Source organism: Bacillus rossius, chromosome 1 (genome assembly GCF_032445375.1).
Source record: "Bacillus rossius redtenbacheri isolate Brsri chromosome 1, Brsri_v3, whole genome shotgun sequence".
Classification (NCBI taxonomy): Eukaryota; Metazoa; Arthropoda; class Insecta; order Phasmatodea; family Bacillidae; genus Bacillus; species Bacillus rossius.
Window position 1 is genome coordinate 371,215,682 of NC_086330.1, and position 16,967 is coordinate 371,232,648.

Here is a 16,967-nt window from a genome sequence, read left to right on the forward strand (position 1 = left end):
AAACAAAATATAATTTGTATTTATTTCGTCAAACGCACCAAAAGTGGGAAAAAAATTGTCTACAACCATGGCCTACAACACAGCAGAAAAAACAATGACACTTCATTGTGATGGCCATTAAAATAAGTGAATACCATAATTTCAATGATGTATGAACCATTCTAACACCTTGTGATATAGTAACAGCTTACTTGCTGTATGTATCTTATGACAAACAGATGTTGTGGCTCAAAAATGTTTTTTAAAAAATATATAAATAATGATTTAAGATTCCAGGTGAAATGAGCAAATTTATGTTTATATTATTGATGAACTAAAATACAATTAACCTGGGCTGTTAACAATGAAAACTCGTGATAACTAGGGTGTGAATATGTAAATATGAGCTCATTTAATCACTAATTTGGGAGTACAGTATTTTAAAAAAAATAAATTCACATTTTATGTTAAAATTTATTGCATTGAATTTCATTGGATTTTGCTGTTCGGGAAAATGTTCTGAATCAATATATAGAGTAGCAGGTTCTGTAAAATATAGTGACTATGAACTGAAATCATAATATAAATATTTTTAACATTATCTTCCATATATACTGTAGCTGACTTAACTTCACCAACCTTTTACTTTAGTATTATTTGTCTAATTTTCCAGAAGTTGTTACATGATGTGAAAAATATTTTTAATGGTATTCTATTTCTCATTCTCACTATTATAATTTGATATTCGTATTTGAAATTAACAAGAAAAATCACAACCCGAATGCAAGACGGAACTATCGTAGCATCTCGATAACTATGGTCGTTGTAGTAAACACTAACCATGAAAGAACGGTTGCTGGTTATCAAATGTAGTTTACTCGGCACGAGATGGAGTGTGTGCGTTACTTGCAATTGGCAAACTGCCTGCTATCAATATTTGAATATGTGCATACGCATACACCATATGCAGGCATCAGTTTTAACCAGTTAGCGCTATAAGTGCAAGGATATCTTGAATTAAACAACAATTGATTCTTAACCAAGATTTTTTGACCATTCCGAAATGGTAGCAGTTGCAGTCAGTATGCACAACCCGAAAGTTCTATACAAATCTTAATGTGCAAATGGCGAATAATAATTCCATTATGGATTCCGTGCCTTTATGATAATGATTTTTTTTATAGTTACATACGTACTTAAATTGCACCAAATTAATTTTGTTTGGATAGGTTTTCTTTTTTATGTTTATGTTTTGAATATCAATATTTTATACTGATTTGACAACTCTTCTTTGAGCCACATTCTAGGGATTAAATTTGGAGTATGCGACATACCAATATCTTCATGGATTTTACTCGTTTCCCTGGTAAGGAAATATACCGAGCCACTCCCTTGGGAATTCTCCAGAGAAGGGTTTGCCTCGAGCGGAGAGGCTACATTTTCACACGCGTTACACAGGCAGCTTGAAAACATGTCTTAAAGGAGTTTCTCTGTGCTGGCCCCTGTGTTACTGTTGCACGAGTGCCAATGGGCCGGGGCGTGCTTGCAGCGGCACCTTCATGACGCCGGGCGGCGGCGGGCTGGAGCAGGGCGTCAAGAGGCACGCCTCGCCGCCCGACTCGGACGACGGTGGCGCGCTCGACGAGACAGAGGACGGCAAGAAGGCGCGCCTGGATGCCCAGCGGCTGGATGGCGAGAAGTGATGCGCGCCCTCCCGGATCTGACCGCACGCCTCCCTGTCGTGGTCTCTCACCTGCACAGCAGTCGCATGCGTAGTTGCCCCCCCCCCCCCTCCTCCTCTGCCCCACGCCCCACCCCCGCCAGTCGTTCACGTCTGTCCTACCGTAGCGGAACATTCTTTCAGTACGACAGGTTTGGTTTAAACTGCCGTGGACACTCATGTTTAGTTAGATAAGTTAACTAATCCTTATAATTACGTAGATAAAAAAAAAGTATCATTAACTGAAGCACACAAGATGTTCTAAGCACAGGATGTTTGGAACAGTATCTGTGGTGACTAATGAATCTACTATAAAAACCGATTGTCGAATAAGAATTGGAAAATTTTTTGGTTTCAAATTTTTATTCTTTTGATCATGATTCTTATTGGAAGGATCGATTCGAGCCATCACTAAATTGGAGCACTCGACTGGAGTGTGGACGTGTGTCGGAGCGCGGACTGCAGTCTGGGTGGCAGACCCGGCTCGGCGGTGCTCGGGCCGAGCCGGATGTCTGCTCAGTGGGCAGTAGCTTGTTCCGCACGCGTGCGGGAGGTCTTCTCCGGTGCACGCGAAGGTCAGTCCGAGCAGGAGAGCGACCAGCGTCAAATTTTTTACAAATTATGAATTGTACGTGTAAACGCTTGTGTGTGCTTGGTTTTAATTCATAGTCATGAAAATTAAATGACTTTTTGTTTGGTTGTTGTAACACTTAGGACATTCTCTGCTTGTGGTGGTGAAATGATTTTGTAAAGCAAACATATTTTTTGTGTACTAAATACCATATTTACCTCTGCACTTTGGCTTAGAGTGGATGCTGGAGGCTCCCGGAGTTGTAATTCTGCGACACTTGGCAACCGCGGGGTGACGCTGCGGTGTATATAATCACTTGATTTGATGTTGCAATATGTGTATGTTTAGATGTTTTGCTCACCGATTTGATGTGTCCACCAAACACACGTCGTAGAACATGGTTTTCGTCTTGAGATTAAACTTGGAAAATGTGCTTTTTTTTTTGCACATATCTGTAGAATGTTGTGTTTTAAAAAAAGGCAGTGCTAGCTGAGTCACTAGAGTTAATAATTTTCTTCTTGAATGGCGTTGTCATCGTTGATGTCACAAGCAACTCTAAAGACCACAGAACTGCCCACTGTAAATATTTGTGTTGTAATCTAATCTGGAGATAGTAAAATAAATGAAAAGCAAGGGTGCCTTAGTTAAATATTAACAAGAAGTGGACTACGTCCTGAATCAAGAAGCTAGTAGTAGAGCAGCAGGCTCTGCCTCACGTGTTTCTTGCTCGTACCATGAGCACTGCTAGTGCTCGTTAAAGGCTAGGGATTGTCAGCCATTTTTATTTAGTAGTGATGTGTTGTTCTACTTTTTTTTCCCCGGTTCTCGGTTCGGTTCCAGTTCCTAAAAATCATTTCTCAGCTCTCAGTTTCATCTTAACCTCCACACAATTTCAAGTCGCACCAAAGATACAGTATACCCTAATAAATAGTGAAGTTGTTAAATGTGACTCATCAGCGACCTTACTGTACCATAATTAGACCACAAACAAGTCGCTTAGCCCCTGGGTAGCTTAGTTGCTTCATTGCACTGCATCTCCAACATCCTGTGAACATTAAAAATTATATTAAAAAAATAATTCCACTTAAAAAAAATATTTTGAGGTAAGCTATTTTTAATACTTATTCAATAAAAGTGAATAGATAGTTATATCCATGAAGTAATGAAAGGACCCTTTGTCTTGCAAAAGCCAATTCTTCAGAATAATGGGATTATTATTGTCATTGAGTCGTTTGGCTTGGAAATCCGTGGCTTTAAAAATGTAGTTGACTGGGGTGGAAGTGCTGAATGCTTGAGAGACCAGGCATGTCAGAAGGGCATACGAAGGGAAAAACATCTTTCGGGAGAAGGGGGTGGGAGTGATGGGAAAACTCGGCCAGCCTTCGCATCGCTGGAGGAATGAGAGAGACAGAGAGACTGTGTAAAGTACCGGTCGTGTTGCCTTGAAGGCTGTTAGAGGTAGGGCAAGTGGACAGAACAGAGGAAGTTTTTGTTTTGAGTGCTGAAAGACAACTTTAAATCATGTCAGTTAATTTTTTGATAGAGTTTTAAAAGTATATTAAGCCCGTGTTATTTTTCTATAAGTCTACCTTTTATTTGAAATGGTGATCCCTGGCTGCTAGTGAAAAGAGGGACAAAAGGGTCGGAATCTCGGCACAAAAACTTTTTTTTTCATTCATTCATTTGTTTATTTATTTGCTCAGACACTTCTGCCGGCGGTATCTTTCAATATGGGCGTGTCAAGAGGGTGGAGGGAGGGAGGGGTGACTGCCCTTTGTGGGTGTCGCCTGCAATTATCAAAGATATACTTACCATTCATTTGTCTCATTGCGCTTGAAGTAAAGTTAAAAGCCGTGTGCGTGTTGGTCGCCTTTGCTCATCACTTTCAGCCAAAGGTCACAATACCCACCCCCAGCTGGGTACTAACGTGTATAAAAAATAATATTGCTCTGCCCAAATACTAACAGTTCCAGAGCCAAAACCACGTCTGAAACCCACAAATCAGAATGGAGGTAGACTTAAAGAAAATATTACAAATTGTTGATATCAAAATTAATTCAAAAGCTTTAAAAAATTCTTTACAGCACGGAATTTATACCACAGCATTTTACCGAGGAAAGTATTAGCTGTTATGCTTTCCGAAAATACCGGCACCGGTACTGGTACCAACATTATATTTGTGGTTTGCGATGCTGGTTAATGTACTGAGAACCGGCGGAACCGAGAACCGGAACCATAATTCCTTTCACTCCACCTATTATTTTATCCTCTCAAAGACATTGACAGCTGTTTGGGCATCCACATTTCTATATTTTGCCAATGGCATTTCGCTTAGCATAACCCACATTTTTGCGTAAATTTACGCACTAGTAGGCATTTTTTTTAAATATAAATAAATAGGCACAGCTATGCGTAGATCACTTTATTCCAGTGAATCAAGTGTTTCATTTGTTTTGTATTTTTAAAGAAGTTATTCCCCAGTCTATTGAGTTACTTCAGTAACATTTAAAAATTAGTGACTGGTAGGCGAAGACAGCTGAGCTTTCAGTAACAACTCGTTTCTTGTGAGCCAAGGTACAGTGTATGAGTATGAATGTACAACATCCTTAAACTATATCCAAATGCAGACAATGTAGAGTTTTGTTAGATTTTTAATTCTGTAAACTGCAGTTTTCTTTTACAATTTTTTTATTTTTATTTTTTTTTTATTTACTGGGTTGTTACTCATCTGTTTTAAAATGTTTACCAGCAAGTTGTTGACTTTGGAAGATTAGCGTATGGACAGGAATCCTGCAACACGACCTGCAAACTAAACAAAATATTTAAAGCATTAAAAATGTCAAGTTTCTCAAAGGATCCAAAAACTTTTCAATAACTAAATTTCATTGAGCACATGCTTGTAAGCATAAAAAAAACTTTATAATTAGCTCTGTTACTAAGGTAACTCATTCGTAACAAATAATAGCAGGTAATATTTTCTTCATATTGAAGTTAGTATGTGCATTTCTTTTCCTTGAAGACCAAAATTGATGGCATGAATGATATAGGTTTTACAAAGACATTTTATGTAGTACATATATGTAGATAATATAGCAATCATAGCAGCTAAGCACAAATAGGTGAGATGCAAAATATTTTAATTTGATAGGTTACTAAATATTTGTTTTTAAAATATCAGTGGTTTGGGCATAAACACTTTCTCTTATGTCATTCAACAGCTATAGTCGTATTAAAAGTTATGATGTCGGCTTACGACAGTCATAAAACCTTGTTGGTCGAACACACCAATATTCGTAGTCGACTATGATGTTGGAAACTGCTGAAATTGGTCCCACTGAAACAATCAATATCAAAAGTTGATGATTCAAAACAAATATTGCTTCAACCCAGAAACTGAAAAAATTGTTTAAATAAGTTGCGAACAAACCATTTGAGCTACCGGTTAGTTAATGGTTACAGTGTAGACTTGAATCTGCAATTAAGTGGAAGAACTATATGAAACTATATGAAAGTAAGATGCTACTGTTTTTCTCTTGGCACCAAAATTGAAGTAAACTTATGATCGCTGTAAGTCTGTAGTCGGTAAATGGACAAACAGTAGATGCCTCCCCTGTAGCTATGGATCATCTCGCTTCTAGTTTGCAGTCCGGAGAAAATATCGCCCTCTGTTGCCAATAGTGATGCTAGTTAGCCACATGGATTAGTTATGTTCCAATAATTAATCATAATGCTTATATTTAGGCCATTGTTAAGTATATAAAGTTTTAAAAATTACTGAACTATATTTTTTTCATATCTTTTTATGACTATAAAGTAGTGTCTATTGACAGTATTTCAGTTGTAGTTATTCTAAAAACTCTTAATTCTATACTAAGTGCCAATTTTTTCATACGAGAGAATAGCACCTTATAAATTTCAGGCATTCCATTAAATCATGTGCTTGCTGTTCATGAACACTGCCAAACGTAAATATTAAATTTTAAAAAAAAGTTAACGGAATTTAAAACTAAGCCGGCAACTTTTGGTTCTGCCTTATATTTAGTAAAAAAAAAAATATATTATGCTTTTGGTGAAAAATGCAACCAGAATATGCATTATTTTCCAAATTCTCATTTAAATATAATTTCTTTTTTACAGCATACAATAAAACAGATTTTTTTCAGAAATATTTATTAAAGACGGCATAATTTTTTTTAAGCACTTCAAAGTTGTGTCTGAAATGTTTGGCTCTATGGTGTAAATCTGGCAACAGTGGTACTGACAGTGAGGGACCGGTGTTGAGTCGACGACCACAGTTCAGAGAAGCTTGGTCGGCCCTGAAACCTTACCGTAACGTTCCATGAACAGAAGGAAACCTAGAAGGGACAAAGGATCACTGCAGTCTAACTTATCGAGGCTCGCCACCGTGTGAGACCACCAGGACAGCTTGCCAGCAGTCCCAGGCGGCGCTGCGGTGAGATGGGCCGAGTGACGCTGTTTGGGGGCAGAGCCTGTGGCTTCTTAATTACGCTAGTTGCGTGCGAGTCAGATCAGTACTATCGCCTCTCCAGTCTCATGCATCCTTGGCCTCGTGTGTGGACAGTTCTGGCATCTCGAAGATACCACTTCTTGCACCCTTTTTTAAATTTCAAAATGTGGTTTTGTTTTGTTTTTTATTTGTGAAAAAATAATTATCATTTTAGTTGATGCTAATTTCCTTGGGGAAGCATTTTCAATAAATTTAAATGTCACATGGTTTTAATATTTTAATTAATTTGTGATGCGTCAAATTCAAATCCTCTTTTTCTGAAATCTGAAATTTAAATATGATTCTTAGAAATGTGCCTTGAATCCCAATCTAGATCTCAAGAGTCAGTGATAAAATAATACATTAAATATAAAAAAAATTAGTTTAACTCGTTCTAAATTTATTTTCTAATAAAAAGCATATGTACTTGTTTAGGATATGAACTTTTTTTTTCTTGGAGTGCTAAATAGTGATGTCTCTGGTTGGTCCCGCCGGTTCTCTACAAACCAACCCACAGAGAACCTTTCCCGGTGAGATACAGGCGGTGCCAAAATGTCGGTAAACCTTCCATCTGGTTGGCCACATTCTGGAAGGTCAGGAAAGTCGGAGTTGGTAGGGACTGTACTTGATATCCTGGAAAAGTCATGGAAATTCCCCAGTGACAATAATTTGAGGGGAAAATTTTTGTATTCCAGTCTGCCATCACCCAGACTGTAAAAGCTTTTTTTTTTTTCTTCAGAGGGTGTTTTAAGTGTACAGTCATACACACTATAAAATGATGTATGCCAGATTTTATTTGAAAATTTTTATTATTATATAATTCTTAGCTATCTATGGGAATGGTGGAGGCTGTATTGTCATTATTTCTTTCAGAAAATTGCAAAATATGTATATATTTTTTAATATAGCTAGGGAAATTTGAAATTTTGGTCCTAGAAAATGGGAAATGATATTGAGGGTTTGTGTGGACACTTCCTTTTAGGACACCCGCCCAGAAGGAAAGTTAACACTGGCAGGAATTAACAGAATGTAAGCTAGAGACATCTTTGTGCCGAGATCCATACGTTTTTTAGTCCATCTTTTCAATTTGAGATAGGGATGTTCATTTCAACTAAAAGTAGACCTATGGAAATGTTACACAGACCCAATATTTTAATACACCATGATTTACAGTTATCGATACTAACCGTAGGTATTTGCTACAACTTTCGCAGCACTACACTTGATTTAACTCAACAAACATATATTAATAAAGGTACACTTATGTTAACTTGAGGGTTACTTCCCGTGCCCATTATAAGACATACATAACATGCAATTGCATTAGTGTGTTGCTGTTGCTGCATTAGTTTTTATTACTTAATTTTTCTTAATTTACCTGATTTCTGTATGCAGATTTTTTTTTCTCAAGCAATTATTTGATAGGTGTGCCTTAATTAAATATTGACTCAGCAAAACTAGTTGTTAGTACGTATCACTAGATATTGCTATGCCACAGGCAGTCTGAACAGTGCTGCCCCAACATCTAGTGAGACGTGAAGCCATGTGCTACCTAGGGGCTGGGATTTGTTTGTGATTGAATTATGATAAAGTTCAATTTGAACAAACAAACTCACCAAGTATTATGACATAGTTTATGTTTGGTGTGGCTGGAAATTGTGTCGAGGTTAACATAGATTTGAGAACTATATTTAAGATCTGGAACCAAACCGTGAACCAGGAAAAAGTGGAATCCATCCATCATTCCTGCTAAAAAAAAACACTCTCACAGCATTGCAGCTGGTATCTGACACATTACAAACATTTCTTTGATAACAAGGGTAGAGATAAATAATGTAGCCCTTGTCAACTTCTTATGTAGGTAGCTAGTATCTGAATTATTGATTTTCTCCTCAAATTATTTATTAATTTTTTTTTATTAATGAAATACTTCTAATCCAAATAAAATATTTAATGATATTCGAGGATTTGATGGGCTCATCATTAAAAATAATGCTACAAATTCAAGTTTAACAACCACAGTAAAAAAAATATCTTTCGTACTCTTTTTAGAAAGGAATCTGGGAAAAAAATTGAAAATGTGAAGAAGGTTAATAAAATAAAGAAAAAAAATTTACACTGTGTGGTGGTGTCTGTGCTATTATTTTCTCGGACGCTTCCTTTGTAGATACCTTTGATATCAGCTGATAATGTGGTATCAAGAATGTATTGTCCTATCATTAATTTTAATCGCTGTCCAAGCTATATTTTTTTAAATTGAGATGTTTGTTGATAAAATGTAATTAATGAGACAATATAATAATTTTTACAATCCACTTTGCGTATATACATTTGTTCTTTTTTAATATTTGAATTAATAGTATAATCCAGAATTATTAATGCTCTTTTCCATGTCTGGTATGTATAGGTTTATACAAGTGAATGTGGTATTTTTACTGTCAAATGTGTTTGTTTTGCATTATTTTATTTAAATGAATTGAATAATGGTTTTATGTACATAAAATTAAGTTTATAACAATTGAAGAAATGTTTGAAATGGTTTTCCTTTATATGATTCAAAACTACCTAGGACCATCTGCAAGTCCAGTTTGGTAAATAACTTTATGAAATGTATCTAGTTTATCTTCGTAGTGGCTGCGTGTTAAGATGTAGGTAATACCATCTCCGATATCTGTGTGTAATTGTTTGTTGTTTACTTATGTGCTCAACATTTTCCCTTTCACTCTACTCGAATTGTAAATTTCAGTTAATTTTTATTTGGTTACAAAATAAATTCCTTGGTGACAACATGAAATCACAGCGTATGTTTGCAGAACGTGTTTTTCCAAGCTCTCAGGTGATCATCAGCGTCTCCTACGGCATGGTCAGCGTTGCTTTGACGCGCCATCCAGCGACATACATATTGTTGGTTTGTTTGAGTGAAAAATTTTTGGAAGAAGCTGTGTGTGCTGTCTCGTTTCTGTTGTGTGTCAGCTGTGAATACAGTGGATCCTTGCAATAGGAGAAAATGAATCAGATGCTTAAGGTGGATAATTATGAGTAAATGCATAGTTTGTCTCCCTCTCAACAAGTCCTGTTGCAAGACATAGTTGAGTAACCTGCAGCATCGCACCAGCCATTATCAATATTTCAAAGAACCACCGATTTCGTCTTCTTCTGAAGCCTTCATTAATGCCAGAGATAACCGTTTCAGAAATGACTTTTCGTAACACTCATTCATTACAATTAAAACACACCTGATTGATCTCTGATGATACTTTTACATTTCTAAACATTTGTTGATTGCAGCTGTAAGTCCCTTCCATCGTGCAGTTCTTAGTATTTTGCAATAGTTTTAAATTTGAGTTATTTAGCCGAAAAATAATATCATCTTCCCGGGCTTTTACACGGAAGAAAATGACCAGTTGTTTGTGAGCTGGCAACCATAACCAATGACCACTACGTACTCCAGTCCAAGATGAGCCCAGCAGGACACACAGCCAGGTCCAAACTGAACATGGGGCAGCTGTGGTGCATTTGTAAAACCAAGATTGCCAGGTCTTGTCCCCTGTGAATTCTTGGCATAATGTTACAACACAAAACCTTACCTTTATTCTGTATCTGAAATTCAAAGGAAGAATGTTCTTCTGGAAAGTCGTCATTAGTGCATTCGCGCTGTGTACAACCCTGGTTGGATGAAGACTTGAGGGACCCTACCTGGTGTTGTTATGCTAATTTAGACAGCAACTCGGAAGCGCTGAGCGTGACACTGGTACTCGCACCGAGTTCTCTGTGTCCATCGCGCACAAGGCATTCTTCTCCCAGCGATGCGTGTACGTGAGGCAGTGACTGTAATTGTTATCACAGGAAAGTTTTACCCACAGCTTGGTTGGTGGCCTAGATATTCACTACAGTGACGTTTTCAGATACATAAATACATGTAAAAATTTCTTATTTTGACTAAGCTTGCAGGGCTTTGAAGAAAAAAAAATTACCAAACTCTAAAAATGTCTTGAAAGCTGGCATCCCGCATAGTTCAAAGGTTATTTTTCCTCCCAGTTTGTGCAAAAACAGATTGCAAATAAACGTGAAATAGTTGCCAAGGTGAGTAGTGTGGCGATAGCAGTGCTGGCTGCAGAAAGGTTCCACTGGTGACTGGTGACAGGTGACAGGGGTGAATGTGACAATGTGCTCGTCCACCTGCGGAATGGTCATTAGCCGATGCATGTGCCGAGACTTCCGGGGGAGTTTGCTCTCCACTCGGCCTGAGGCCGTCTGCTGATGGGAGGGATGCTGCTTCTGTTGCTAACCTTGCCTCGCGAGTGTGTACGTTGTAACTGCGTAGTTTGTGTGCATCATCCTGTTTTCGTTCAACAAATGATCGCCAGGAAGGGGGAGTGACGCGGGCGATGGACACCCAGCTTGCTGAAGAGTACAACAGTAATGCCTTATTCGTTAGTACTTAACCTTGGCTCGTCTTGACAAGGTCAGGCCTTCGTAGCAGGTGGGAACGGCATGCTGTAGGATTTTTTTAAAACGCGCTAGAAGTACATGCTGAGTGTGTAGCTTGTAGCCATGTACATTGTGTGTGTGTGTGTGTGTGTGTCTCTTGTAGGTGAAAATATTGACAGTTGTCACATGCTAGTTGTTCTTCAGTTTGTGCCCCAGAAGCGACAGTCTGATGTGGGGTTGGTTCTGATTTTGGGATCGAAGTCGATTCTTCCACTGTGTAGAAACGTCAAGGTTTACAAGCGAGATATACTTCCGTAGTAGCTGGTTACGCTGTACCTATTTGTATGTGAACTCACTGCATGCATTTCACCACTGCATAAAAGTATATTGCTAATGTTTGTAAAATTAGATTTTTTTATAACTTTGATTTATCACGTGAAAGAGTTAATTAAAGACAAGTCTGTTCAAACGTGTCATGCAAGGATGTTGGGTAACGGAAATGAAACTACGTTCTGTGTCGGTAGTCAAATGCTCTTTAAGAATGAACAACAGGAAGAAAATAGTTTAGCTCGGATGCACAGCTGTGATCATCGTCCTGGGAAACTAGTCCAACCAAATGACTGTCACGACTGCACTTCCGAGCAAAACTGTCTTCCTACGACAGCCTGCAAGTACTTGCGGCTGAATTGTCTTGGGGTTATTTTTCTATCTTCCCATGTTTGCAAATTTTATTTATCATAATGTAATTGTAAATGCAGATGTGTAATCATTTATTCATATGTAATATTTTTTTTAAGTTATGACTTAATGATGATATTGTACTAGCTTTGGTAGAGTATAATGTGTTTATTAAGGGATAGAAACCACTAATTTGTTAACATACTTGGAAAAATGAGGTAGTTGTTAAAGGAACGGACCCAAGACCACACAAGTGTGACACTTCTGTCGCCAGACCCGAGTCGCACGCACGCAGACAGACCACTTACGTGGTGGTTCTAAACTGCTCCCAGGCACAGCAGATATTGTAAATGTTGTTCGCTGAAAGAAGCATGTTTGGCTTTTGCTAGAACATTGACATCCCTGAGTCTCTTACTGTTTGTAGGCATTTTAACTATTAAACAAATAAATGAGTTTGTTTTGTTTTAAGTTTATAGAATATTACTGTTTTGAAATTACTTGTTTTAGATTACTAAGTGAACCTGTGGAGTAAAACTAATGTTCGGATACAAACATCACTATTATAATGTGATCAATGGTTTTGATATTACAAATAAACCAAGTTATATGTAAATCAAAGGAATATTCAGAGTTAAAATGTGCTAAGCCAATAAGACAGCTTGTTGGAAAATGCTGTTCAGGTATTCTTCGCTTTATTAAGTATGGTGTGTGTGCATGGAAATCACAAATCTGGTTTCACTGTCTGATGTTGGCATGTAGACAAATTAATTTTCTAAATGACAAATGTATCGCTGTGAGTGTTGTACAAAAGGTTTTATTGGTTTCTGTGAGCCAATGTTGGACATGTTTGGAGCTTGCTTTTGGCTGGACTGCGAGTCGGGGTTGTACCGTATTTGTAGTTTTCTATTTTGCTCCGTTTCTCTCAAACCACTCGTATACCAGTATGTGTAACGAGTTGAGTGCAAGTACTGTCGAGTGCATTTGAGCCGAAAGATATCAATTTGAAATTAAAGCCTTAACCAATTTTTACTAATAGAATATTGATTGCAAGGAGTAAACTCATTCTCAACTCGTGTTTTCTTTTTGACATTTTTAAATAATAGAAACAATACGAATCCTAATTACTTTCTTTATCTGTTGAGAATCTTCTTTGGTGTGGTTGTTAACGAAAAAGAACTCATCTGTAAGTGCACAATATGTTTGAAACAACACATTTGTTGCTGGGCTGTTGCAATCACCCATACCACCATGTGCACACAAAAAAAATTCAGTGGATTTTTAAGACTGCCACTGCTTTCGAGTTGCCTTGCATTAAGCACTTATGCCCTTATATACTGTTTGCTGCACAGGATAGAGATCCATATTGGTAGTAAACTATAAAGTACTTTATGCGCGAAAGTAACTAGACTATGGAATAAAGATGTATAACGTGGACCATACTTTTAGACTGGTATAAATAAAAATGTGCACATACTGCAGATGTTGTTGCTGTAGTTCCGGGGTGTCACTATACCACCGGTTTGGCATGAAGCGGTAAGTGTGTGCTGGGGCGAATGTGGCATGGCTCTAGAAAGTAAAGATCCAAACTTTTATTTTGAGTTAAAGTATTTAAAGCACTTATTGGAATGTTTTGTAGACTATTTCTGAACATGCACAAGAGCAGATAAGGCAGGGTTAACACATTTGTTGTTTATCTTTCTGTAAACCAATAACAAAGTACAGGCAGCAGACGCCAAGTAGGAAGTTCATGTGGTAATTCAATGCAGTAAATTAGTTAATTCGACTTATGGAAAATTACAAAAAAATAACTATGATCACAATATAAATAATTTTTTTAAATTTAGTTTCAATAACACAAAAAGTTTGTACATTTTAATCCATTTTTTTTGCTTTGTTGGAAGTCACTTTAAACAATCTTAGAAGCAAGAGCAAGTTACTGTTGCTATCGTTGGGAGAGTGTTGGTTCTGTTCTCCCGTCCCTTATCGTAGTCGCTGCCTCGTGCCGCGAGCTCTGGTGTCATCTCGGGGGTCAGCTGTGCGGGAGTGGACCGGCCGCACAGTTGCTCGTAGTGCCAGGTTGTAGTTATATATAGTATATCAGATTTAGTGAAAAGCAATTTATGTAGTCGTGCAAATCCTTTAATCCATTGTTTTTTGCCGAATTTTTTTTTTTCCCCATGGTGTAAGTATGGAACTAAACCAGCTGTTAACCTCGCGAAAGCAGAACTACAAACGTACGTGCTACAAGAGCTGCGTGAACGTGTTGCCAACTTGTGATTGGTTGTTTTTGTATGTAAGCATTTTGTATGGAGTTGTTTGCCGAACGGTGCGTGGCTTGCGTCGCCAATCGGCCGACAGGAATCCTCGTGCACGGCGTAGTAACGATAAATCAGTTCATCGTAACATGTCTCTTTAAGAGCCTCCCGCAACTTTCTGTGGTTGGAGCGTTGGTTCAACATCTATCTATACACTTGTACATATCATTGTCTTGAAATACTTACGTAGTGTACCGGAGAAACACAAGGCATGTTTTGCTAGTGCACGTGAATGTGTCATGGTTCGGTAATTTAGCTCTGGCCGTGGCTTCACTCAGCATGAAGGGAAAGGTTGCTCAGGCTCTCCTGTCGGTTCTGATTGGCGCGAGCCTTGCAGAATCACGTGCTTGTGACATCGCACTGTGCAATATGTTTCTGTATAAAAAAGTTATTGTTTTGTTTAAAAGGAGATATACTTGTACATTGTCAGGAGTAGTTAATTTTAGCTGTTAATAATACTAGCATGTGTAAAAAGTAAACTTGAAGCTGTAATGTTTAGTAAGGATATGATGAGTGTTCATTTGTTTGTCAAACTTTGAAGATATAGACATTGTGAAATAAAAAGCTTAACTGTAGGCCATGTTTCGGTGTGATTCTCGCGTGCCTGCTGGCACGGCAGGCGTGGGCCATGCGGATGTGTTTGGTCTGCATTATCAAAAAAAAACAATAAGTTTATACACACAATGGGTAATTACTGTTAGTAGTTATGTTACCACTTTATATGACCCATCAGAGTGATGTTACATGAGTATGTTACTTGAAGTAGTGTTTTTCAATTTTTTGTTTGTGCTAAAATAAAATAAATGCTTAAAAAATTTCCTGTTTGCAATTATCACGCACGCTTGTATGATTATCACGAGCCGGTTTGAACTAGCGGAATGTGAGATGCGTTGTTTGCGCATATTGCGCACGTACATGCAAGTCCAATGGTTTAGTGAGAAATATGGGAAACCAGACATATTTAATGTTCACAGCAGCCAATTGCGCTGTGTGGAGTCGTTAAAGTTCCGAACATCACGACCTTTGTAAAAAAAAGTGGTACATAGCCTATATATTTAATATATTAGCATACCGTGCACTTAAAAAACCTTCATGTGACAGTTGTTTGGACAGATACAGGCACATCCTTGGAAGATGAAGATCTATCTATGATACGAACATGTTTGTCGAGACTTTTTACCATTTTTAAACTATAATCTTTAATGTTAAAATGTTTATAGGTGTGTGTAAAGCTTCGTAAAATTAAGTAAATTTAAAGATTTTTTTTTAAAGGCTTAATACGTGTATACAAAATAGCAAACAGTGAGTATGTAAAAGTTTTCAGGCCTCAGGTCAGGTTTGGGAAATCAAAAGATTTTGTGAGATTTATTTTTAGTAACATCTTAAGCCAATATATTTAATTTTCTGTTTGTTCGTTCAACTGTTGAGAGAGTATACACACTGCATAGAGTCATTCATAACTCATAAGTAATGCCAGCCCAGTGATCACTTTACTTCAAAATATATCATAGAGAAGAAAACTTGAATAGATCTAAATGTGATCACTCATTTCCAACGTAACCTCACACTTGACTGCTCACGGAACTGCTACCGGCAGTTATGTGCGTCGTGCGTGGCTGATCAAAAAAGGGCAAAAAGACATTCGCCCATTATGCCATTAATGCTAGCAGGCAGGAGAGAGGAATGCACATACAGTCTGAGTTTTACATTTTTGTGATCCAGCAATAGGAACTGACTGTACCTCCAACTTTTCCCTTCTTCTACCTGAATGCCTCTTGTAAAAGAACAGCAAGCTATTAACAAAGGGAAAGCCGTGCACTAAAACAGTTTCGGGCATCTTACTTATGTTTGTTATAATTTCATTTGCTCAACATATGTATTAGAGGAAGAAAGATTCTACAATTCTACAGAGGACATCCATCTGTAATTGTTTCTTCATGTTAAGCTGCATATATGTACTTGAAGCAAGAGGGAGTCAGCAACATTTTCATACCAAATTCTAAGACTGTTTATGTTAATTTAAAGCTTTATGCTTATACCATTTTGGTTTCAAGGCAAAACCGTTCTTAACTATAAGGAATGATTGTAACATTTACACCTCTATTCATATTCAGTGTATGCCGATGAAAGACCTACTTTAGTACTTAAAGTTGTATCTACCTAATTTTCATAATGTAGCAAAAATTCAAGTGCTCTATCTCATTCAAAGACACATGTTTCTGGAAAAAAAACCTTGTAATTTTTTTTTATTCTCTTATCATAATTTTTTTCTTTAAACAGGCATTACATTGTATCCAGCCTACATGAACATAGCATGAAGTCATGCAATATTGTTTGCTTGGCATGAACATTGTATCATTCTCTAAACCAGTCAAAATCAGACAATAAAACTCTTTCTTATTCTATGAAGTTTTGGCTCTAGAATAATTGTTATTGTATGTTAAAATAGCAAATAATAACATAGGTCACAAAAGACATAATTCTTCAACAGCAAGAATAGTTGCTTGCCCCTATTTTGGAATTATTTTATTAAAAACTACTTCCTATTAGTAAGAAGACAAACTGAAATGTTCATTGCATGCAAAACTAGTTTTTAAAATAAAACTTAACAGTTAAGTAGTGGAATGCTAGATAAACAGACAAAGCCTAACTGTATCCCTCACACCTCACTACTACTTAAACCACGCTTCTTAAAAAATATCTAAACTGTTGATTTCATAGTAAGTTTTCCGATGAATTCTATTAGTAGGGCCACCATAAGTGGTA

The 16,967-nt window shown here is 37.3% G+C and overlaps 1 protein-coding gene across 1 annotated transcript in view; it reads left to right on the forward strand.

Annotated features, from left to right (window-relative positions):
• LOC134528458 (forkhead box protein K1) overlaps window positions 1–16,610 on the forward strand; it is a 57,288-nt gene extending 40,678 nt beyond the window's left edge. Inside the window, exon 10 of the mRNA XM_063362082.1 lies at window positions 1,529–16,610. Coding sequence (XP_063218152.1) covers window positions 1,529–1,682 — 154 coding nt within the window. The 3' untranslated portion in view covers window positions 1,683–16,610. The remainder of the gene's footprint in view (window positions 1–1,528) is intronic.
• The last annotated feature ends 357 nt before the right edge of the window (window positions 16,611–16,967 follow it).